General features: G+C 39.9%; 2 protein-coding genes across 4 annotated transcripts in view; both read right to left on the bottom strand.

Moving 5' to 3' along the window:
* Positions 1–2,282, bottom strand: part of PTPLB (protein tyrosine phosphatase-like (proline instead of catalytic arginine), member b) — a 24,832-nt gene extending 22,550 nt beyond the window's left edge. The window contains exons 1-2 of the mRNA XM_009327173.1: positions 2,124–2,282; positions 1,598–1,662 (exon numbers count right to left, since the gene is read on the bottom strand). Coding sequence (XP_009325448.1) covers positions 1,598–1,662; positions 2,124–2,282 — 224 coding nt within the window. The remainder of the gene's footprint in view (positions 1–1,597; positions 1,663–2,123) is intronic.
* A 109-nt stretch (positions 2,283–2,391) lies between these two features.
* The window catches only part of MYLK (myosin light chain kinase), a 158,919-nt gene continuing 135,282 nt past the window's right edge, over positions 2,392–26,028 (bottom strand). For all 3 annotated transcript variants that reach the window (XM_009327135.1, XM_009327136.1, XM_009327137.1), the window contains 7 exons: positions 23,691–23,908; positions 17,924–18,047; positions 9,916–10,068; positions 8,725–8,848; positions 7,378–7,507; positions 6,394–6,513; positions 2,392–4,540 (listed from right to left, as the gene is read on the bottom strand). In XM_009327135.1, coding sequence (XP_009325410.1) covers positions 4,293–4,540; positions 6,394–6,513; positions 7,378–7,507; positions 8,725–8,848; positions 9,916–10,068; positions 17,924–18,047; positions 23,691–23,908 — 1,117 coding nt within the window. In that variant the 3' untranslated portion in view covers positions 2,392–4,292. The remainder of the gene's footprint in view (positions 4,541–6,393; positions 6,514–7,377; positions 7,508–8,724; positions 8,849–9,915; positions 10,069–17,923; positions 18,048–23,690; positions 23,909–26,028) is intronic.

The following is a 26,028-nucleotide window of genomic DNA, read 5'->3' as shown; positions in this document are numbered from 1 at the left end:
GGCCGGGGCGCCCCTCGCGGGGGGCAGGCCTGGCGCTTCCCGGCCCGGTGATAAGCGACCTTTTCCATCTCATTTTAAAACAGGTTAAAAATGGCCCTCTGCGGTCTCCCTCCTGCGGGAAGAAATAGGTCTGTCATTTCCTCAGAGAAATTAATAGCGCTAGTTTTCAAGTTGAAGTTATTTTAGGAACATTTAGTAGGTTTTCATCACTTTTGTAGTTTAATCTGCTGAAGCCGAGCGCAGCCGGCGCTGTAACTCATTTTCTGCTGAAGTTCTGTACAATAGCAAAAACCTGGATAGCGTTACTTTGATAGCAACACAAATTCAAGCGTACTCTTCAGGGGAGATGTAACTAGAACTACCTTTCCAAAGAGTTACAATGAAAGCATGAATTTTATTTTTTTTTTTCTTACAGAAATTGTAAATATTCTGTGGAGTTACTTCTCAACTTCCAGAAACAATTTGCAATTTATTTTTCATGCTGGTTATGGTGCAGTTCGTTTATGAGCAGTGCAGAACAACAGCATAAGCCGCCTTCCCCGTCCCAGCAAATTCTGCTTTCACATAAGTATTTATGTGGCCTAATAAATTCATGGCGTTACGTACACATCTCTTGCCATCAGTAGGGCTCAAAATTCAAAGATGATTTCTGAGAATTTCATTTTCAAACAGAAGTGTTTTAGTGCAATGTTCCAATGAATATTCCAAGAAATTTTAGAGAAACAGATCATTCATTATTCATCTATGCAACTAAAAAAATTTTCTACGTTTTCAAAGCCTGACACTCAGTACAGAGGAGAGAGCTATGAAGTCCTGCGCTGTTTTCCTTGTGAGCAAAGAGAAACAGTGATACGGAAGTCTCTGCACACCACGCATACAATTAGCAAAGGTCTCTTCATCAACCAGAAATACGCACAGGATGCTTGGGTGGTTGGACAGGCCTGTAATTACGTAACTGAAGTTTCTGCAAATCCAGAAGCCCGAGTAGTGAAAATCGGTGGCCCGTCCCAAATTTTCCATGTCTCTTGACAAGACTGAATTTTACACAAAAGAAATACAAGAAGAAGTAAGTGGTCCATCGTGGGCAGTACCAGCGTCTTGCATAACCTCTGCTATTGGGGATTGTTTCAACGCTACTACACCCCAAGAGTGGCTTTCTGCAAACTATACAAGCAAGACAAGGTTTATAGGAAGAGGTAATACCTTTTATTAGACCAATTAGGATGGCTGGCAAAATGAGACAGAATTTCAAGTACATAAAATATCCTTCAGTGGAAATAGATTTCTATTCTTTAAACAAAACAAAAAAATCAAGGTCAAATACAGGTTGGAGTCAGTTGCTCAGAGTTGAATTAGATACATATCACATCATTTTTGAAGTGGAGGTCGTCGTTTCCTGCAGACTAGAAGGGGTGTTAATAGGAGGCAACAAGGAAATGGTAAGCTAGTTATGTCCTTCAGGGAAAAAGAGAAATAGGCAGTTTATAGCCTGTGGGACGTGGAAGGACTAGTGAAGGAGGAGAGGGAAGGGAAAAATCTGTGCAGGAACACCAATATTGAGTCTGGGTTTTGACACCCAGTACATGCACCCACAGACCTTGCCGTGCCCGCAGACCAGGCCGTCAGAGCCGGACCTTTTACTGCTTTAACGCATGTGCCTACCTGAACGGAAACCAGCAGCCAATGAGTAAAGTTAGGCACATTCACAAGAGAGTAGAGCACATCTTGCAAAGATGACTGTTTCAAGGGCTGAAGATTTGCTCAAGAAACGTGTTGCTACAAGCAGGATGTTTCACAGTCTTTGCTGTAGGGAGTTTCTGTGTGGTCCTGCATGGTCTGTGGTGTCTTGGACTGCATGTTAGAAGAAGTCTGCGTAAAGGCAGCGCAAGCATATTTGCTAAATATCTTCATCTTTACAGTTTTTAGGAATATTGGTATAAGTACACATCTACATTTAGACTTCCCTGAATTTTTCTGTCTTGCTCTTACGGTCTTTCTGAACTATACGTTTCCCCACCGTAAGGGAGTTCTCAACTGCAAAAGAAAACCACGGCTGTCATGGCGCCCCATCCACACTTACAATTCTGTTCATTGTGGAGGATGCGACGAGGCCAGAGACGTACGGCAGAGCACACGGCTACAACTAGTGTCGGCCCCAGGCTGTACCTGATAGCACTCGGGCAGAGCAGCCTCCGCACCGCGCTAGCCTGCGCTGATGGCGTAGGAGAAGTGCAGCGGCACCACAAAGATCGAGGAGGTTTCACTGTTGCCACCTCATCCATTTTTGTGCCAAGCAGGTCTCGGGACAGAATAGAAGACCCCTGTTACTGATACGCTTAGCCAACGTGAACACGGTGACGCCTGCAATAGAGTATACAAGGAGCATGCTTTGTGGTATTATTTATTTAGGAACTGTGAGTAACTACAGCCGTAGCGTTCTCATCTCTGCAATTCTGATGGTTTAACAAACTGGGAGAACATTAGCATATTTTCACTTAGGTACAAAATACACCCCGTTGTTGCCTAAAACATTAAAAAAAACGTGAGAAAAGCTCTGTATGCTCTAAATCAGATTCAAAACCTTTCTGTATAAGGAATTGTGGCAATACTGTGTTTAGTATAACAGGTTTTTATCAATTGAAAAGGAAAAGACATGCTGGCAATCTGAACTTAGCAACAAAGAGTAAAGCAGTTAAAAACCATTGTGTCATCCACATCAGTTGAGCTTTGAATGTAGAAGAGCAAATCATATGAAACACGTACACAACTAGGTAATATCAAACAACCTAAGGTTGATATTATACACACCTGTATTAAAGTACACTGACTACTTAGTGGTGAGGATTTAAGGTAATGTTTTTTTTTTTAAAGAGGTAACCTTTGAAATGCAAACGGTTGCACTTTACACACAGAAAGTGGAAAAGAAAAAGAATCACTTTTGGAATGATACATAGATATAAGACACACTGGTTTTGGATTATGCATATCACCTTGCAGCCTCTGATATTACCTCTGAACAACAACAACAAAAAAATTAAAAAGTGCCAATACTGTGAAAGGAAAGCAAAGTTACTAGGTCTGAGTGCATTAACCATTTCTGAGAAAAAACCTGGGGTTTGGATTTTTTTGTTTTGTTTTGTTTTTCTGCATTTTTAAAAAACGCAACAGCCTTACTGGTGCAGGTTCAAGACAAAAACAAGACAGTCAAGCTCATAAGGTAGAAATAGGTCCTATATAGGTTAAGATTCTTTGGAAAATGCTAAGTATAAAGGAGTTTGTAATCCAGGCTACTATCTTTTTGGCTACTCCAAAAATCTGTGGGAGTTTCCAGCTTATCATCAGTTGAAATCTGTTTTGCAATCACCAAATAAATGCAAGTAAAACTTTAACTAACCTGGGATTCCATTCACACACACGCACATAGAAGTTACTGGTTGTGCAATTTGTTACCTGTTTTTTTCACAGCAGCATATATATGAATCATAAGTCATTATTAGACTGACCAGAACAACAGCAAATATTCTCAGTCTTTGTGTTTTCAGTCTGTTTCTTAACTAGGCAGCTGTAACTGCACGGAAGTGACAGGTTCTATAAGGGAAAGGTGACAAGGTGTGATCAGCCGGTTAAAAGCAAGATCAGAAGTATCTCACGAAACCACCTGGATGTTTGACTTTAGCCAGTATCACAACGGCACTAACAGCGCACTGAGAAAGGGCAGTAGTTTGAAGTTAGGACCGTGAAATTCTGTTTAAAACAAATGAAAAATGAACCATACCAACATACAAATGGCAATGCTGGCTGTGTCAGACCTTCCCTTACAGAAGATAGCACTCGGGGAGCAGCCTGTTTCTTAGGACTGGAGAGATTCACTGCGTGTCTGGCAAATGATTCCTTGTAAAGTAGATCTTGGGGAGCCAACTTAGCTGCAGTTTTGGCTGAGGAAAGTGATGGTATAGAGCAATGAGCTCAGTAAATAGACTGTTTTTCTTTAAGATGTTCAGAATATAACCGTAGACTTGTTTTCTGTACATTTGATTTTAAAAATAGACTGGGCAACTTAGTTGATGTCTTGCTTAAAGTAACTCCAATCATGCTAGCAACTTAAAATTGCCTGCTGATTTGAATTAATGCCCATACATAAAGCAAACAGGTATCAACTGATCACGCTGAAAAAACAACCCCCCAAAGACCTACGTATCACACAAGGTGCTTTTGATAACTTGGTTTTCTGAGCCTTATTAGGAGAGTCTTTAAATATATTTTTTTCATCTTTTTTTTCTTTGAGCCTTGTTTCATTCTTCCTCCTCCTCATCTTCATCTTCTCCTTCTTTTCCCATTGTTTCCACAAGGAGTTCTGCGGTGCACGTGGCTTCCCCAAGGCTGTTAACAGCTTTGCAGGTGTATTTGGCATCATCGTCCCCACATACTTCAGAAATAGTCAAAGAACAGTTCCCATCTTCATCATAATCTATCTGGAAGTGACGGGACTCCTTGACAGGCTGATCATCTTTGTACCACATTACCTCAGGGTCAGGATAGCCTGCAATAGTGGAGAGAGAACAGCAATTGCAATAAACGAGTATTAACTAATCGGTAATTACTTTAAGCTTTAATTCTACGTCTGTGCATGGACATGCCAATATGTTGATAGACAAATATTTCATTGACTTCTATTTAAAATAAATGTAGATGATCTTTTTTACTTCACATTTACCTGGAACAACTTTATTATGAATAGCAAAAAATTGGAAGTTAGCACTGAGGTACTCACTAGATTCCACTTTCCACTACTTTAGCAGCGACTGCAGACAGCTTTTAGTGTGTCCCGGACGTCAGCCAGCGAGGGACTCTAATAGTGTGTTGGGGGCTCACCTTACGTTGCAGCTTATGTGGAAACCACAGTTCCCAACACCGAGATTCAGAATTTCAAGGGTAAGGTGTTTTGGACTACAACTACAATTTAATATCCTTCTCAGGTTGCTTTGTTGTGGCTATTCTGAATCTCCCTCCTCCTAATCTGCTCCTCACACACCAGCCTGTCCTGTACAGTGGCCGTGGCACTCCCATTTCCTATTTGTTTTTGTTAGGACAAGCGAGCGAGTCTAAGAAAAGCATTTTGATTATGCATCTCAACAGGAGTTTTGGAGCCTTTTGTGAAGCAAATGGCTCTGCTATACTCGAAGCATCCAGAGCAGGGCTGTACAATGCATGCTGGAGAACAATCCCTTATACAGTACTCTTGGCTGCTGTAACAAATTGAAGGCTTGTTGCCTCAGCCAGGTTCTGGACTGTGACGGGAGGATGACTTCCCACTGAACAGAAATAAGTGCAGGAATCCCTAATACACAATGAACAGTACAGTGATACACTGGAAAGTTTGGAACGTCAGCCGTGGTACATCCATCTTTTTTATTCCATGCAGTACTTATGCACATACCCCTCACGCTGAGCATCCATCAGCAACAATAATCCATCCTCACATCTCCGCTGTGAGGTAGGAAACACAGGCAGTGAAAGAGATTAGGAGCACAGAAACAAACAAGCAGAAGGTCAGTGAGGCAGTTTCTGAACCTCATTTTAAGATTAGAAATTGTCTAACTTACACACATGCAGTATGGTACCGACTATCCATGTTTTGTTTTAACAGCTCTTCACGATTTCTAGCTTTCATCAACAGCTGTGATACAGAAGGTTCAATCTCATTGCAACAGAAGTGCTAGCGGTCTTGGCCTTCAGACTGTTAGGCTGACTAAGCCCAAGCTCCTTAAATGCCTTCTCATAAATTTATTCTTTCTATCTGTGTATTCCAGTCTGAGTTTTCTTTCTTGAACTTTTAAGTTAAAAAAACCAAACAACAATACAGTGTTTTCTTGACTTTTGTAACCAGCGCAATGATATTATCACTACTTCTCATGAAATACACTGTTAAGGACTTGTTTGCCTTTAATACAAGGTAGGTATGGCTTAAAGTTATCTTGAGGTCTGAAACTTGTCTGTCATTTCAGATGAGTGAATTCCTACTTATTCTTGGCTTCTGGTTAGCAGTCTCTAAGAGCGTACTCTTGCAATTTGTGGTACTACACTGCATCTTGTTTTTACTGTTTCTACCCTCAAAAATCATCTTACTGTTCCCACTTGCTATTCTGAATTAGTGATTCACACATTGACTCTTGGAGACTTCTGTTCTATGGCAAGCACAGAACAAGCCCATACAGCTCCAAATAATTTCTGTTATTGCAACACATTCATGCTGTGACATGCAGATATTGGTAAAGCAAAATGGCACCAACTCAACAATAATACAGAAAAAAAAAAGAAAAAGTTAAACAACAGCACAATGCAGAAAGCTGGCAAGGAAGGAAAGAAAGGAACAGATATGCTAATTCAAAGTACCTTCAATTTTGCAGTCAAATCTAGCAGCACTTCCTTCCACAACCTCCATGTCAAGGATGGTTTTAGTAAAATATGGCTTTACGTGGGGCTTTTCTTCAGCCACTTCTTCAAGGAAAGCATCTGGAGGAGGGCGAAGAGATAGTTAAATATTTTACAGGGCATGTTCTCAAAAGATGCATTTAAATTTTTAATTACCAGATGGCAATGAAAGCATCTTTTATTTCACTTAATTCTGTAAAGCTAATGGGACAGTGAGGACGTTAGCTGCTTAGTTTTGTGCCAATCTTTCGCAGCTGGACAAAGATTCAGGCCATAAATAGAATGAAATCAACATGCAGGCCACCATGCTACAAATCATCTTTATTTTTCCCTTGCATTTGTTTCTAACCGAACCTGGACTTCTGCTAGTCAGAGGGGTAAACAAGTTCAACTTGTATCAGGCCCGCAGTCTATGTGGATATGTCAAAATGACTTGCTTCATTTTCAGAAGTGTCAAACATCTGCACCTCTGATTGTTACACACCACAAATCCACATTTCAAATGGGTACGTAGGGGAATAATGTAGAAACATTATTTTTGTTCTTAAATGCCCCTGTCTGAGGAGCATGGTTAATGCAGAGGATACAGCAAGCGTTAATACTTTATTGCTTGCTCGCTTGCATGAGAAGGCAATACATCACTGTAATCTTTGTATAAACATGCATTCCCAAACTGACAGAATGTGCAGCTCACAAATCTGCCTTAATTCTTTGGCTTTAAAAAGAGAAGAGTTTACTGCCAGTACTTATGCTGGGGCATTTTGAGTAGCAGAGCAATATGAGAACAATGAATTTTTGATAGATTTCTTTAAAATAAAAAAAGATAAAAACAGAGAGAGAGAGAGAGCAGGAATAACCAACTTAACGACTGGTCTCTCAAATTTTGCTGAAAGTTTTAGTAGGATTCAGAGAGAGGTAAAAATATGGTGCAGCAAAATTCCTTACCTTCATTCTCTACTTTGTCTGCATTTATAGGGCTGGTAGGCGAGCTCCCAGAGGCCTTCCTCCCACTCATACCAGAAATCATTGCCATGGACGACAGCCTTCCTATTGCTCGGACAGCATGGCCTGTTTTCTAAGACATAACATAAAAGGCTTCCGATGAGTCCAATCCAGCCGGCATGTGATTTTCTGTAACAATTGTGCTTCGGACAAATTATCTGGGATCTCTGCAAACCTCGCTGGAATTGTGGACAAACTGCTTATATATAGCTCTGTTGTTTTAGGAGAGACAGAGCAGGCTGGTCTGAATTACCAAATTTAGTTGCAGATATAAACTTCCCCTGATGAACTCATACCTAAATGAATGTCTCTGTTAGCTGCGGATAAAAACCACTGTGCGAGAGGAGGGCCAGCAAAAAAGCTACGTCCTGTTTAGCGGGAACTTAACTCTGGTGGCGGACGGCTCTCTCAACAGCCATATGGGCTGGACTGAGTTTCATCGAGGATGAATAACCAGCTGATATGAAATGAATGAGAAAGTACCATCTGCATGATGGAAGCAGACCTCTGACAGGCTCGAGAATCAACCACCAGGATACTAAAATATGCTCAAACTACGCTGCCTCCAGTACGGACACTTGTATTTTTGTACAGCTCACGTGAGCTCCTAAGAAACACGTACAGTAGAACGTAACAGGAAATGTAGATTTACATAAATGAATATTTTGTAGGCTACTCAAAAGGCTGGATCCAGGATTTTATGCATCAACTCCCCTAGCTATCAGAACGGCACAGATGGACCTGCTGCAACAGTTCCAGCATTAAGAAAAAAGAAGATATGGAGACCAAATATGTCAAAGAAAATTGTTAAGCCAATCTGACCAAATCCATGAAAAGCTTGGTGCTCCAACAGGACAGAACTACTGGCTTACGAGAATGAAACTACCACAAAATGAGGCATCATCTTTAGAGAGGCCAGACAGATAAGCTTTTCCCTAGCTGTTCAGGTTTGTTAAGGATAACATAATCCCCCAGCCCTCAGAGGCATGGAGAGGGCAGGGAGGAGAGATGGTCATACCCCCAAAAGAACAGGAAAAACTATGCTTGAACTCATATGCCTTTTAGTAGTCTGAAATGGAAACATCACGTATTACATGTATGTAGCCGTGTACCCTCCTACCGCTCGCCTGCAGAAACCAAACCTGCTCTACTGCATTCATACTCCAGCCCCACTGGAGTTTTCACCAGCAGCAGAAACCACCTGGCATGACATGTTTCTCAGAATCATAAACATTAGAAATAAAGAGACTTATTAGGATAACTAGCCCAATTCTATGTCCTCTTCATTACCTGCCATTTTCTTCTGGCCATATATTTCTTCATCCTATCTTTGGAAAGTTTTTTGGCTTCCATGGTTTTGGTGTCTTTTTGCAGCCAAGGATGCTGAAGACATTGAGTACAATTTAAGCGACTCCTGTTTTTATATAAAAAGACTAGTCAGTGTTGCCATTAACGATAGTTGAACCTACCTGCTTTGACATGATTTTGCGCTCTCTTTTCTGAGAGCCGATTTTTCTGTTGCCTAAATTTAGCAACATAGATCACATGGCACTGCTTTCCCAGCTGTGCTTACTTCTTAAACTCACTTTCACAATTTCTGTAGGGTTTTTTTGAGGGAAAACTCTGCATTTTTAAGTGTTAATAAAACATTATAAAACAAAGTACAAAAAGCCATATGTTTTAGGCATGGAACACATACAGCAGAGCCACAATGGCAATGATTCAGCTACCTCATGCTGGCAGAACCCTGTCCCAGATCTCCTTTCCGTCACTTACAGAGATTTCCCCTTTCCCACTACTTAATACCCTCCTTCCCTGCAGCACTGAACATTTAACAAAACAGGAATGTCCAAATCGCTAATCAAGCCACATCCATTCTTCACTTTGTTCCTGGTACACAGATAAATAACCCTCTGTTCTCCATCCATCCATCCATCCATCCATCCATCCATCCATCCATCCACCTGCAAACTCATTGGAAGAAGTACGAAGTTTCCTTTCCTTGGTTTGTTCAGAGTCTGCTGTAAACAGGGCTTCCAACTCTGATTTTTTTTTTCTTGCCCAACTACTAGGTTTATAGGAAGGCTGCCTACTCAGAGGTGCCACACTTAAAAGCAACACATGGAAATAAATCTGGCAAAATTGCAACCCATTCAGATCAAGACGGAACATGTCATGCAGGAATCTGTGTCACACAACAGTGAAAATAAGAGTAGCCACACAAAACCTCAGGGTGCATCTTGCCCGAGGGAAGGGAAAAGCAGAATGAGCAGGCGATTAAAAGAAAGCACTCCATTCAGACTCTGCACCCTGCGTGTAAAATAAAGGAGAGCTGCGCACAGAGAGACGGGCACACAGAGCTCCTTATAAAGTATCGCCAGAGGTGCCGGCGTCGATGTGGAGATTCACAGTGGGGAAACAAGAATGACAAGTTCAGCTAAATGCAAACATAGAAAAGTGTATCAAGTCCAACAGCTTTACTTCATATCTTTCTTTAGTAGATTGCTGATAAAGTCCTTGGCATCATCAGAGATTTCATCAAAAGCCTCATCGTCGAAGTCCCACGTTGCTGAGGTCACATTGGCTAGGGTTTCGTTGTCGTTGTCTCCCATGAAAGGAGAAAGTCCGCTGACCCTGGGGATAGAACAGACAGACAGACACAGAACAAGCAGTGTCAATTTGCGAATTATCAGAGGAGCAAATTAAAATCGTGTGTGGCATCTCCTATGCTCTGCAGATCTTTATCAGTAAAAGCTCCATTAAAAAAAAAAAAGAACTCAAAGCTAACTACAGATAATCTTATGGGAAGGAAGCTAGAATTTTGACTGCAAAACTGAAAGGAAAATTTTTTCTGTTTCTTTCTCTTTTCCCAAGACACTTTTGAGGAGAGAGCTGGAATTAGGTGAAAGCGGAGCACACTCGTTTGTTAAATGACTTGTCTAGTTCTGCATAAATAATACTGCAATTTTCACACCAAATGCAGTTGAATACCACTTTTTTTTTTCTTTCTGGTGCTTTCAGAGTGACTTTGCTGCCTTTACTGTCAAACCAAGTTTTTTTGTACATTTTATTCCATTTACTCCTGCAGAGACAGCCCAAGAAGAAAGATGCATCATGAAATCATGAAATCCACAGGGCTATTTTGTAAACAAAACCACCCTGAATTACATAGCCAAATAAAACAGAGCTACATCACTGCAGGCTGTAGAGTTATGCAGATGCATCCAAAAGTCATTTGGTCTTTATATTCTCAATCAGTCATGATGATGCACGGAATGGAAATAATACTCTTTTATAACCTAAGTTGAGCTCCCAAGGCTTTTTACTCAATGTAACTGATAAATTGCCAGTGAAAGGCAATTACAGAACATCATTGTGTCATTTTTGCAGAGTATCTTTCTCCAGTTGAGCATTGTCCTTTATTATACTGTACCTTTGTGCATCCAGATACTTTTGATTCTTGTATATATCACCCTTTCAATAGAAACTTTCACGTGAAAGGTTGCTTATTCCTTTGAACTACAAGTTACTCAGTTTTCCAGGTCTTCTTCCTGGCGTGCAATTTATATAATAACCTATTCTTCATGAAATTTTACAGACTTTATTTGCTTTCTCTGTACAATCGTGTTAACCAGTTACAACAAGCAGTTACATTTCAACAGTAGTACATTTTTTTTTAATATGGAAAAATAAGTGGAACTTATTATGGTTCTGAAAATACTGTGTAGAAAAATACCATGATGCTACTGAGTATCACAGAACAGACTGGTAGAAAAAGAGATTGGGATCAAATAAAGTGAGCTACTAGATTAGCAATATTAGTATAATCTCCTCCTCGAAAGTTATTTTGCTACTCTTTTGTTACTAATTACATTCAAAATCCGATTTGGAATTTGTTCCTAAGGTTTTATTTCTATAAGCAAAGCAGAAGCACAGACTCTTTGAAGCCTCAGACAAAGCAGATACTAAATCTTTTACCATTTCTGGAAGTTGTGTGCAGTACAGCAGAGTCTAGAATCTTACGTGTATACTTCAGAAGTCTGCTAGTAATAATACATGAGGTGAAGATAAAAGGTTTGTTTCTTCTCGGGCAGAAAGAGGTAAATCAGAACAGAAGGTATTTGCTGTCTTACTTTCCATTATATGGGGTGCGTTCAAATGCAACAGTGAAGCATGACTTTATAAATGTATAAGGTGGCATAAACACATTTATGAACATATAATAGGCATGAATTACAGCAAGATGAAAGATTAGCGTACCAAAAAATGCTCACATAAACCAACTTTACCACGACTGTTCTCTGTCTTTGACACTTACTTTACTGGAAGAGACAAGGTTTATGCCTGATAGCGCTGGAGAGTTGGTATAGCTGCGGCGCAATGAGAGACTGTTCTGCCCTCATGCACGTCAGCCGTCATGGCCAGGTAAATCATTGAAGCAAAATCTCTGTCCTAGAAACCGCAAAGCACTCCTGCGGGGCTTTGAGATTTTTGAAAAAAAATCTCATCCAGACTGCAGTTCTAAGTTTTGGGTTCCAGATACTGATTGCTAAGTTGTCTCTTTTTTGACTATGTAGTAAGTACAATAATCTCTCAGCCAGTTCAGCGGCTGCTAAAGAGGCTCACATTTTATACAAATGAAGGGTCTGTGAAGTATTTCTTCAGTTCACTGCCGATATCGGAGATGCACGTCTTCTCTTCATCCAGTTAAGCTTCCAGAGGACACCCTTGGGCAGCCAGAGGAGTAACAATCCCATTTCCCTTCAATACTTGATCGAAGTGTGGCAAAGGTGACCTCTGCATAGTATTACCACAAATAGTATTGTGCAGCTCTTGTGCTACATTAGATAATATTTTGGCCTATTTCCAGAGATTAAAGCTGCAGTATTGAGAGATCGTTTCCATGCTAAAAAGACTGCTACGGACACAGAGACATTGCTTCATCTGGAAACACCACTGCTCCACACTGCCGAAAGAGGCACTGCTTATAAAGAGGTTAGCTTTCTGGGCAAAGGGACAAAGGGATACTGCATGTCACACAGAGCTTTTGAGGGATGAGGATGAATAGAAGGACATTAGAGAGGAGAAAACCCCTTTGGTTTTTTTGGGGGGCTTTTTTTTTTTTTTTTTTTAAGAACTGCATGACATAATTGTCTGATAAACTCTTAGATGCTGTGGTAGGATTGACCCATCCCATGCATTTGGTAAATTACTGGATGGGTATCGGTTAAGCCTCCACTCACTTTGTCATTTCCAAACACCAGTGTAACAGTACCCATTCAAACGTTTCAATGAACCTATTTTTGTATTTCTGAATGTGCTGCTGCAAATTTATAAGGCTAAAATAATTTTCTCTCTCTACCACAATTTTACACTGTGAATCAGTTGCCTTGTCACGGAAATACTTGTAAGGAGAACTAGATCCTCGTCTATAGTCAGAAAACAAAATCCAGCAACTAGTGTAGATTATAACCAGGAATTCTTATCTTTAGCACAGATTTCACTGACCTAAGTCTTGGTTGTTCATTTCTTAATAGCCATTTAAAGTAATAATGGCCCAGCAACTCTTTTGACAGATTATGGAAACAATTTCCTTTTGGAATCCTGAAGCTAAGTGATAAAGAGGAGCTACCACTCCAGGAAATTAATACTGAGCTTACGCTGCAACGTTACTATTAGACAAGCAGCAAGTTGTTTACTGAAAACATTTTTCCAGCTACTTAACCAGGCATCTTCCTGGCATGTTAAGAACCATTTGTTTAGAAAATCTTTCGCAGTTTCCACTTCTAAATAAAGAAGAAAGATATTTTATCCTCTAGAAGTTCCCTAACACGTATTGGTCTGTTCTAACAAAGCTCTGAGTGCAGATATAGAAATGTTAAGATCAAAAGGGTCCAATGCGGTCGCCAGTCTCACTGCCTATGTAACAAACACCGTAGCATTTCACTTGGAAATCTGCATTAAGACAGCCACTAATCCAGGAAAGACGAGTTTGCTGCATGTCTCAAAAAGCCAGGCTCTGAGCATTCCTCTGCAAACAGTGCTTGCAGCAGCAACTGATCTGGGCTGATGAGACTGAGCTCCTCCTTACAGCCTTTGCATTGCATTAGCAGTGAAAAAAAGTAACAGATCTCAGTATGAAGAGTACTATCTGCTTCTGATAAACCTGTGCGGGTCACGTCAAATAAGCACATGGTAATGCCTGCACCCTGGAGATCACGTAGTAATTTAATCCTTTACAAGTGAAATAAAACAAATAAATAGTCTCAGGCTACTTTGTGGGGGACACACATCCACTGAACAAAACCACCTTTTCCGTAGCTGAGGGCTGACTGACTCCCACACCGGTCATCTCAAGGAAGAAACAGACCACTGAACCCACGCAAAGGAAGACAGCTCATTGCTGAAACAAGGGCGTTACTCTGTTCTCATCCTTCTTTTAGGTGCCCAGTGGATAATGAGGAATCACAATTTGCTAGTGCCACTGAACAAATAATTCATTTTCGTCTGAGCAGTACAGTCATGACATTAAAGCCCTCCTACCTTGCTTTAGTGAAAGAACAAGGAGTGCTCTCTCATCTTTCTATTAATGAGGCTTAAATTTTTAATACGACATGGAGCCAAGTGTAAGCCAGCAGCATGTCTTGCCTTATCAAAGTCCCAACTCAGCACACCCAAAAGATGAACGATGCCTAAAGATCTTTCAACCAACCCAAACTGCCAAACAAGGGAGGAATAACAGTGGTGATGAATAACACAGTAGATAAAAAGGAAAGGGAATGTTTGAACAATCAGGGTGTGTGTTATTAGGAAGGCGCTGAAGGAAAAGAGTATACAGCAAGATCAAATGTGATACTAAAAAACAGCCTAAGAGACAGCATATTCAAAAAATCATTAATTGACAGAAAGCAACTATTCTGAAAAGACATACACTGCCTGGCACTGATAAAGCAAGAAGAACTAATGGAAAGCAAGCAGAGATTTGACTCGGCCACAGCCAGTTCCTCACTGAAACTAGTCAGATTTTTTAGTGACAGAAGGAAAAGGGCTACCCACTTTCAATGTACGTACGTGCAGCGCTGAAATCTTAGACCGAAATTTGATTTGAAATAAAAATAGAATTTAGAAATTGTTTCAGATTACCAAATATTGGAAACACTGACTATCCAAATGGATCGTCAGAAAAGAACTAGAAATAGAAAAAACAACAAACAAATTCAGCAATGCCCAGAAGAATAAATGGGACAGAAAGAGCTGGAAAGAATTCAGGAGGTTTAACCTTCATTAGATAAAGATTGTTGTAAATGCAAAAAGAAACACTGAAATAGACATAAATGGAGATGATATACACAAGCTATAATATTTGTGGCCTGTTACTTCAAAGGCAATAGATCAACTTAAGTATGTGGGACAGTACTATGATGCAGAACAGGACAGAGAACAAGATAAAAGTGGAAGATAAGAAACATGAGGTGGAGAATACAAACAGGGAAATTTGAGGAAGAACTAAGACTGATGAAGAGACGGGACTGAGTAAGTTATCCAGAAAGATTAAAAGGATTTAATGTGTAGCTTAGAAATGTGGAAAGGGAACCCGTGAGCTGTAGGATGGAATTAAGTCAGTCATGCCATAAGGAAGGCAGATGCAGCATCCCAACAAGAGAGTGCGATATCTGTACTTACGTCTGCATAGCAGAAGGCTAGGAGAGAGGTTTTGCTGCAGGGTTTTGGAGGAGCGCTGTCGCCCTGTTTCCTACTTCAGATTACATCCCATCCATTTATTCTTCTGCAGGGAAGACCCTTCACCCACCAAGATCTCTTTAGCAGCCCTTTGCTAAACCTGGTTTGTATTCATTGTTGTACAGGACATAATGGAAACATAGTCTCTTTCTAGGCAGGTTACAGGTCTCTCAACACTCTAGAATCCTATCTTCCTACCCTAAAAGAGGTGTTAAGTCATGCAATAGCATGCTCCCTGCTGCTTCGCTTACTTAGGACATACGATGGACACAGCAGCTTTGGGTCATCAGCTGCCTGTAGCAGTCCTGTCCTTAAGTCCGGCGCTGCTGCAGTGCTCACCTCTTCCTTCATGGCCCCACTCACCAAGTCAGGGGGAGAGGGGATGCGAATGCTACGTTACAAGCACAGCGATGGTATGTGAGATAGTATTTGCTCACCAAATGAGCGAGTCTTACACTTCGTGCATGAGATTTGGCAGTTCTGAGCTTATAAGCAAAACAGGAAAGTAGAGCTACGACTAAAGAGAGATGCAGTTCTCAATGACTTTTATTTGCATTCTGTAATGATGATGTGATGGTCCATTTTGGATAATGGCTCATAGCTGTGAGTCTGCAAAAATAGCTGGGCTTTAAGGAAGTGAAGACAAATCACAAAGCCTGTCACTCTGGGGTGGAGAGGGAAAGTCCAAGCGATGACTCACAGGTCTTCCCTAACTTCTATTATTTTATTCTTATCGCAAGAAAGACAAAAGCTCATTATTACTGTTAATCATTATTGTGGCAATAGCTATGCATCAAAAAGAAGATTTTCGTTGCATTCGGGTAATGTAATTTTCCCCTCACAAGGAGTTAAATGAGCTTAAAGGCACCTTAGCAAACAAGTAATTTCATAATATATTTCACAAGGCATACCAGGTCATCTGAATCAAGTGTATCACCACCCCAATCACATCAGCTGAACATTACAGCATCCAAATATCTTGCTTCTGGTGGCACAGAGAGTGTGGGAAGAAGCAGTTCTGCCACTGCCGGCAGACTGGTCTTTGGCAACACATTTCACCTTTTCTCTGTCTGTTTCACCTGCTCCCTTTGCCTCGTCTACTTAGATGATGACGGTGTTCTCCAGCACGTACCCTATTGCAGCAGCGACCCTGGTTGCATGCCTTCGCAGCACACACAACTGCTATCACTGATTTTTGCCTCGGTTGTCTGACATGTCACTGCTCATACTGCAAACACACAAAAACTCACATATACTTTGATAACAAATGACAGCAAAAGACGTTAAACCCCCCAAATGTGCGTGTCACGCTGTGGTTAATGTTTTGTTCCTTAACGTGTAAGAGGCCTCTAGGGGGCAATGCAGCATTGATGTAACTGTTGGGTTTGCCATGGCTGTGCAGGCAGTCTGGGATCTCCATACCACTCTTCCAGTGCTCTGTGACTCAGGAGGCCTCAAAAGCTAGAGAAACAAATTAATTTGTCATCTGAGTACTGCGTGTGTGGTCTACATTATTTGAGCTACAGAATGATCCAAACGAGCTTTCAAGGCCTAGAAAGAAGTGCTGGAAGTGAATGGAAAATGAAGGTCCTGTAAATAAACTGGCAGAGCAAAGTGACCTTGAAGAGTGTAGCACACTTCACATTAAGAAACAGAAGATAACAGAAATATTCCAAGTTTTTGCTGGGAATAAGAGAGTTGATGTAGTAGCTTTTGCACAGGACAAGAACGAAAATTATGTTGCTTAGTTTGGAAATGAGAAGAGTATGAGAGCAAGTGTAGACAAGGCAAGCAGAATCACAGAAAGACTGAGTAAAGATGAGGCAAACAACCTTGCATTGCCAGGTGTGAAGGACAGGGTAGCCAGGGAGGAGAGGGCTCTTAGAAAAGAAAGGTATTGAGAGAAGCCTTTTAAAAGAATGAGTGCAAAGCAGATCTGCCATTTACTTACTATTGAAACTGGAGCGAGGGAGAAAGAGCCATGCTCCAAACTGAGCTTCTCTTTTCATTTGTTTATATGGCATCAAATGTGTAAAGTCACAGTTGGAAGATTGCTTGCTGTTCTAGGCATGGAGATCCTATTTCCATATACATTTCTCTAGACCCATTGAAGTTCATAATCATGTGTTATCAAATCACATATAAAGATCAAATCAAATACCAAAATACATAACCAAAGAACTGCAGCCAACTGTCCTCTAAAATATTTCCATGATCTTGATTCATGCTGCTTATAAAATGTATTTATCCAGTGGTTTGTGCTTAGCAGTAAATTAAAATGCACTGTGAACAGATACAGTAATGCTGGGATACTTTAGTCTGTCCCACGAGGGATACAATCTGAGTAAGGAGACCCCAAAATTTCACAAAAACTTTCTCTCTTGGCAATAAAAGAATGGAAATTATCAGTTATTAGTGCATGCCCAAACATTTCTCTTTAACATCTGGGAAGAAAAAACAGTTTAAAGTTAGTAATAAAATACTGTCACATCGTCTTTTTAAATGAGATGAAGCATTGCTGGTTTATGATGTAAGATGTACAGCACTAAATGGCTGAATTTCCAGAACTGCTAGTTCTGCAGTTTACCAATTACACCCTTCAGAGAACAGAGAATTTTTACTGAACATGCTGGAGCTGCTAATTAGAACACAAAAGGCCTGAAAATTGGAGAAGAATTCAAAAGTTGATGGAAATTTCCTATGTTCAGCAACTGTCAGGATTTGTGTTAAGAATAGCAAAGGTACTCACAAAATGTAGCAGATAACTCCTATACTCCACATATCTGTTTCATATCCAATAGGTTCATAGTTTATAACTTCTGGAGCCACAAACTCAGGTGTCCCAAAGAGAACTTTCAGAGAACCTGCATTTTCTGTGAAGAACGAAAGAGAAAACCATTAACTGCTGCATGCAGATTTTTAAAAACAATCATTCCCCAGTAACAGGAAAACCAGTTTTGTCCTCATATTTGTGATTTTGGTAAAGACCCTTATCAGAAAAAATAGATAATGCCTGAACTGCTATTTTCTTAGCTGATACATGTATAGCAATAAAGAATTATTTATTAAGTACCCTCAAGCACACAGGACTGTACAAGGCACATAATGAGAAGGTTCCTATTGCAAGGAGTTTCCACAAGAGCAAGTCTAAGAAAGAGGAGAACTTTTAATTCAGATTTGGATGTCCTGAAGTACAAAAGTGTTTGAGCCTCCATCACTTAGCAGTTGCACAAGAGGACTTCAGGATTTCGGTGTTAGAAAGAAATGGAAGTTTTCACAAATCATCTAAGATTTATCAAAGCTCAGGGATCTGCTCAGGGATTCTACTGTAAAGAGAAACAGTAGTGATAAAATTATAATACTAAGAATAACTATTTTAATCCAACACATTTTTTGTAGTTTAAACAGGAAGGAAAATCAATACTGGGTTGCCAGTCTCTGAAATTCGAAGTGGCACAGGTCGGTGGTGAAACAAGAAAAGAAGCAGATGACGTGCACCTGTCAGATCACTACCCTGTCAGTAAAACTGGGTTTAAGGCTACTCTCAAAACCAGGCTTGCCTACAAGTATAGCTGTGGAGCTCCAAAGTCGTGAAGGGGGACCACAAATGCTTAGTCATCAGCTGCCACTCCAAACTTTTATTCAGCTGGCCTGTAGCACAGGTGTCCTACATTTGGCTTTGCTTAAACACAATGTGGATGCTTTTAAAATGAGCTACAATGAAGCTACTGCTAGCAATATGAACTGAAAGAATGAGGTCATGGGACACATGAACTCGTTCCTCATCTTTCTTGTGCTGACCCACCAGTATCGCTCTACTGGAAAATACAGGGATTAAGGTAGAATAACAACCTGTATAGAACCTAGTACTGCCAATTTATGCTGCCAGTGTGCAGCTATGAGTGACATGTCTAACTTCTGGTCATAGTGTGAAACACAACACAAGTCATTTAGATAGAACTTATTAAGCAACTCTCAATGGACTCATTTTCATCGATGCTCATTCTAAATAGGATGGGAAGAAGAAAAAAAGAATAAGGAAGGTCAGGAAGGAAGGAAACTAAGGAATAGACTAGGGATCGGGGAAAGAAACAATCCCAGTAAAAAATCTGTATTATAAAAGTATAAAAATGTCAGGAAATAAGTTGTTTCTGACTTGAAACAAGCTTGGATTTAGGTTGAGAAACTCTTGTCCAGTCTGCACATTTGCCTGAGCAATCAGTGTTTGCCTTAAGTGAGATTTGTTGCATTACGTTTATCTTTTGTGCAAGAGTAGCATCCAAATTAGGCACAGTAGAAGGACATAGTGAGGAACCATCCCTCTCCCAAAGAGATTACCATCTAAACAAAACACGTATGAATGGGAAGAAAAACAGAGGTAACAGATTCCAATCCTGCTCCTGTTAAGGTTACCACAAGTACAGAGATTCGCAGCTCTATAACCAAGAGAAAAGCTTAAAAAACCTTAAACAACAGCAGATCAAAGTTTTGAAAAGACTACAATAGAAGCTACTTGTCCACAACACTGAATTATTACAGAATATTTTTATTTACCAGAACTTCCACTACCAAGTTTTGCAACATAAATGCTGATCCCAGTACTGACTCCACACCTACAGTTACCTCCATTGAAAGCTGTTAAGTCATTTCATAAAACGTAATCATACACCTAAGTTAGTACTATTTGGAGGTATGCAAATCCCCAGCTTACCAAATGAAAATTGAAGGAGATATATATAGGGCTAATAACTTGCTTAAGGATTGAACAGCATGTGAGGCAACTTTTAAGCACTACCACAGTAATTCACTCACAGTCATCCCAGTTTCCCATTTTAAATGCTGTGAAACCCTTTTTGGTTTGCTCAGGTATGGTGATAGTAAATTGATTGCAGAAACCTCATTTTCACGTTATCCCTGCTTTCAGAGACCTGTCCATGCAGAGAGTACCCATTTCTAGAGACAGAAACAGACAGAAGAACGCCTGGGAGCAGCCCCAGGAAGTCACCTAGATCCTCCCATGCAAGTTCACCAACATCAAGACCTTCCTGCCAGATGTCTGACTAGCCTTTAAAAAGCACATTCCAAAGCTATTCCGCAACATCCCTACACTCACATAACCAGAGTTTTCTTACCCCAAAAGGTAGGATCCTTTTCTTAATGTCCAACCTACACTGACGTAGCCTAAAACAAGGGCAATGTCTTCTCCACAGTGGCAATGAGTGAGAGATCACCCTTCCTTTTCCAAGCACAAATGGGAAGCCTAAGATCCCATCTTCCCATTTGCCTTCTTTGTAATGTCAACACCTACATTTTTTTCCAACTGCCCTTATGAAAAATCACTGAAATTTGTCACAAAGAACCTATTTTCTAAAAGCTTCATCATGGTCGTCCAAATCTCAGGCTCAGATTTTCACATCCAAGTTTGGACAGTTCTGTGCACTGTGTAAACTACCACGAGCCACTGTGTATGCAAAAGGCTGGTGTATGAAATGTGCTGCCCATGGGTCAGAGAAATGTTTTTTTGAAAACATGGCACTTGAGTGCAAGCATACAGTGTGAAACAACGGATACGGCATTTTCTGTGTATAAAAGAAAAAAAGAAAAGAAAGGAATAAGACCTTTTCTATGCAATAATATGTCAAATCTTTACCCAGATGTTTACAAGCTTAGTACACAAGTAGGATCTGTGTTTGCATATCCCTTAGTTCAGATAGAAAGCTGACAAGCTAGCTGGAAACTGTTGCCAACACTGTGTATAATCAACTGATTAAAAAAAAAATCTTTACAGTACTCAAAACCCATTCTCTTTTCTCCTCAAGAAGTTTATCTTAAACAATTTTCTACATGTATTCCTCAGCACACCAAAAAAGGTCAGGAAAAGATCCCACTGCAGCTTTGGTATTTCCTGACAGTGTAAGAGAACTAATTAGCTGCAGAAGATGACTGCAGAAGGAGCCGATTCTAATTTGTTTAAAACTGATCAAAACACTGAAGAGGCATTAGTTTGCACTAGTTACAAAAAGTTAAAAGTAAATCTCAGAAGTTGAAGTGCAGAATCAGCCACTGTTCCCTTCAGCAGACCCTTGGTTGAGCGGTTTCTGCTCAATCAGGGTCAGGTCCACAGTATGAGGGCTCCAGTCGCACATCTGTCAAAGCCAAAGTGAATTTGACAGCCAATTTCAAAATCACAAGGCTTGAAGGAACACAAGTGGAGAAACATGCCCTCAGTGCACCACATAAGACAACTGGCAAGAAGAGGGCACTTAGTGAAAAGTGTTTTTAGCAATTTTTGTAAGTAAATGAAACAGTAAAAATTGTTTTCTACTTTTGGAAAACATCTCAACCAAAATGTTACAAACGTCTTCATGATTAACACAGTACTTTTGCTTTATGGGCATGGAACGGGAGGGCACTTTCTCTTCCTAGGGAAATGCCACACGCACTGAGGCATCCAGAATGGCAGGCTGATGAAAGAAACAGCAAATACCTATAATGTAACTTCGCAAGACTTAGCAACATATTAAAGCCAAATGAATGTACAGTATTGTAAAATCAAAAGCAGTCTGAGTGCCCATAGCTCTCATCCTTCTACATCAAGAAAAGTTATATATAGGTTAGAGACTTACTACATATGGCATGACTGTAGCAGCTCACAAGCTAGTGTCAGCCGTGCAATATACAGGGATGCCACAAGATTAACCGAAAAATGGAAAAGCTGATAGATATGAACAGGCCGCTGAAAATAGGATCTTCCTTTTGCTAAAGGTAGGTTTAACTGTGGTTTGAAGTTAAAAAGGTAGTTGAAGAAATTTCTATAATATAACTGGTGAAAGAACATAAATGGCAGTGATCTCTATTTTTAATGAATGAAATAAACACCTTATCTCTGAGTTCACAGTACCCATGTGTCCAAGATTCACGTAATACCCTTTTGGAGTTGAACATAATCTAAAAATCTGAAAAGGAGATTTCTTTTCCCCTATTCATTCAACATACCATTTTTGGTTTGTTTTAGTAAAATTCTATTCTTGGGTATGCAGTAGCCTGTTACTTAAGTGTCAAAAGAAGTAGGATGAGCAGCATGTAGGCAGATAACAAAAACCAGAAGGTTGTAATTCCAAACTGTACTCTTACAAAAATCATTCTTCCCCTTTTAATAAGTATTAAATCTGATTTTGTTTAAAGAGGGAAGGCAAAAGATTACAACTAAGGGTCTAGCTGTAGGCCCCTTTATATGGAGAGTAGCAATTCATATGAGTTGTCCCAATCAATTTAGTGGCAGAAGAGCCACAAATCTCAGCTCTCATAGAATCATAGAATCATTAAGGTTGGAAGAGACCTCTAAGACCATCGAGTCCAACCGTCAACCCAACACCACCATGCCCACTAAACCATGTCCCTAAGCGCCTCATCTACATGTCTTTTAAATACCTCCAGGGATGGTGACTCAACCACTTCCCTGGGCAGCCTGTCCCAATGTTTAACCACTCTTTCAGTAAAGAAATTTTTCCTCATGTCAAATTTCTTCATGTCTCCCCTGGCGCAACTTGAGGCCATATACTCTCCCAGTATAACAGGTATCTCCCAGTATAACAGGTTCATAAAGTATTTTAGCTCCTTCCTGGAATGATTTTTTTTCTCTTGTGAAAATACAAGATTAAAAAAGATCAGTGCGTGATGTTGGTATTGTTTAACACTAAGAAACGCAACTGGAGGGCTGCTTTTTAGAGCTGATTGAATGCTGAGCAATATGGAGACAAGGACCCTCCAAGGTCTTTGGCTTTCAAATTGCAGAGCATGTTGGAAAGCTTAGTCCAAAATGAATGATAGGAAGCAGCTAAAAACAGCTTAGGAAGAGGAGGAGCTTGTCAAATGGAACTCCCCCTCCACCCCCCAATCCCATTGCATTATTTGTAAGTAGTGCCATTTTAGTAATCATTTTGAGCGTGACCAAAACACAGCACTTTATAGAATTCCTCCCATATTTAACATGTATGACAATATGCTGCTGTTTAGGATAAGAAATGATAAAACTAATGGGGAAATGTAAATTAAATGTAATTATCATTATCTGAAAGGTTTCTAGAACATCACCTTAACTCCTGCTGTTACAAAAGTTTCAAGGATTTGTAGTATTCATGAAGATGAAGGTTTCGTTCTATTTTTACAGTTAGAGAGCTAGTGTTTTATGGTTTCCTGTAGCAAATGTAAATATTTGTTAACATGACTACTGCTGTGTATTTTACCTTGTGATCTACAGGGATACCCTAGCCATAAAAACGGATAGGTAGATTGTATACACTTCACTGCAAACTCCTCTTGAAGATGAGGTGCCCTACTCTTCACTCCTGAACGTCTTCTTTTTCCCTTTCCTATTTCTTCCTAAAACCAGAACTATTTATAGGAAACATGTCTATTTACTCTTTATACATGAAAGAATATAATAGTAAGTATGAATTACTGCTTGTCCTGCCCCTTTCCCCATGTCATATTGAAATAGGCAGAAAAGTCGTTACCTAATCTTCTAGCAAGTCCAAAGTCAATGAGTTTGATACTTGTACCGGTCTTGTTGACACACATAATATTTTCTGGCTTCAAATCCAAGTGGACAATACCCTGCTTATGGATGTACTGAACTCCTTCTGAAATCTGCTTCATATATTTAATGCACTCTCTCTCTGTCAGTTCAAAGTCTTCATCAATGATTCGTTCAAAGAGTTCTCCTCCAGAAACCCTGTGAAAGACAGAATAAAAAGAGGACTTCTGTAGCATTTTCATTTTGGGAGTAATCGAACCATTTCCTCTACAGAAATACAGATAGCTCAAGCTTGCAGTAGTCACTTCAGGATGCAATCTATGTTTTGTAATGGCACTTTCCATAGACATACGGATCACACAGGAAGAATCACCTTCTGCGTGTGGTATAAATCAATAGATTTTTTCCGTTCTGAATCTCTTTCCCAGGTTAGGACTGTGAAACACTCATACTGTTATCCCAGGCAGTAGGGATGTAGCTGGATTTACATCCTGCCTTTAGGATTCAGTCACCTGCAGCTGGCAGTAAAGCATGTGCCATGTGATTGTCACCCCGCTGACGTGTTTATAACACTGCTCCAGACGCTGAGCTTCTGTTTCTCACTGCTTCCTTCCCTCCTATGCTCCATCACTACGCAAGTGCAGATAACATAATTTAGAAATAAAGACAACTAAAGTACATGGGATGGGTCCCAGGAAAAGAGGACAAAACTTCTAGTAGATGAGCAAAAATCTGGGAAGAAGAGAGATTGAGAGTGACAAAGAAAGGCTGAAGAAGGAAGAATTCAAATGATATGGTTAATTGGAACGCAAAGCTCAAAGGGTAAATTACTGACCCAAGTGAGCTCAGAGGGAATTTCCTCCTTAGCTGTGACAGGACAAGGATATAACACACAACTCTTTCAGTGCTGGTATTTTTAGCCGAGCCGTTGTCACAGTCCTTGTAGGTCAATTCCATTTCTATGCTTATTTAAGATGTGAAATAATTGGTCTTTCCAGGGTAGACTCTCCTGGATTGAACTGTTTGTGGAACTAAAGTGGGACATTTTTAACCTAGATATAATAAAGCAAAATTTAAGTTGTGGTTTGGTTTGTTGTTTCTTTTTTAAATTTTGAGTAATCATTCAACTGGTTTATCTGCTTACATCCAAAGATGGGAAATACTTTTTTTGTATGCAGCGGGTGAATGACCCATACAGAAAGGAGCAAATGGTGAAGAGCAGCTTTACTTTTAGAAATCTGTTCTAAATTAAACGTTCCATGGTCTTTATATGGCTTAATATTTTGCAGCATTCATGCTTATTGCCAAATGTAATTGCACGTTGCAGTTACAGAAAAGAAAACACACAACTGAAAACTGGCCTTGCAATGTTTGCAGGTTGTCAGATACATGATTATATCCCTCATGTACTAAACTGAAATGGAAACATCTGGCATTCTGGACACATTTGTTGCTTTGGCTATAAGATTTCAGAAAATATGTAATTAGAAATGCTACTGCAGTTTCCTATTAACATGAAAATAGTAAGAATAGCATATACTCGACAAACTGAGAGCCTATGTTGGATTATAGCACATTTGTAACATAAGGCCGATAATACAGCTAGAGCTGTTGAATAAACAGCTCTGGTAGGTTGGGGATCTAGTATTGTGTTACTTCAGTAAGACATTAACCAGTATGGAGGTGTTGATGAAAACATCTGCATGCAAAATGTTTGTACATCTGCAGCACTCTGCAATTCCAAATGATAACCATCCTAATACTAAAAAGTACCAGTTGTTTTTTGACTATTTAACACAGATAATGATGACTTATTTGTACTAAAAAAGTGCCAAACTTTTCAGAACCCTAAAGTGAAAAATTTTCAGAAATTGTACTATTGTCTCAAGCACCACTTTTTAGGATATTATTTGGAAATTAACTACTGTTAACACATCTGCACGCTGTTTTTACTCTGGGACCTCTAGACACTCTGGTAACATCATTAGATTAAACTGCAATTGCATTCATAGAATGCATATTTTTGCATTTATATCCTGAGCCAAATTGAGTTTAATTTTTGCCAGGTTAGTTAGCTGAACTGAACCAATGCAGATTAGGTTTACATATACACAGAAGGAGAAGTCAGCTTTCTTCAAACAGTCACAACTAGTTCGGAATCTAAATCTCTCATTCTTTTCTGGATTCTCCTCTTTTCAGTCTTCTCTAGATGAGGTCACAGAGGAAAATATTCCTGTCTATAGAGTCACAGAATACACATTTAAAAAATATTTTATTATAAGGTTTTGGTCATGGAGGAACAGTGAGAAGAATCTACC

This window comes from Pygoscelis adeliae, unplaced genomic scaffold, assembly GCF_000699105.1.
Source record: "Pygoscelis adeliae isolate BGI_AS28 unplaced genomic scaffold, ASM69910v1 Scaffold227, whole genome shotgun sequence".
Classification (NCBI taxonomy): Eukaryota; Metazoa; Chordata; class Aves; order Sphenisciformes; family Spheniscidae; genus Pygoscelis; species Pygoscelis adeliae.
Note: the sequence above shows the minus strand (reverse complement) of the source record. Positions and strands in the feature narration are given on the sequence as shown.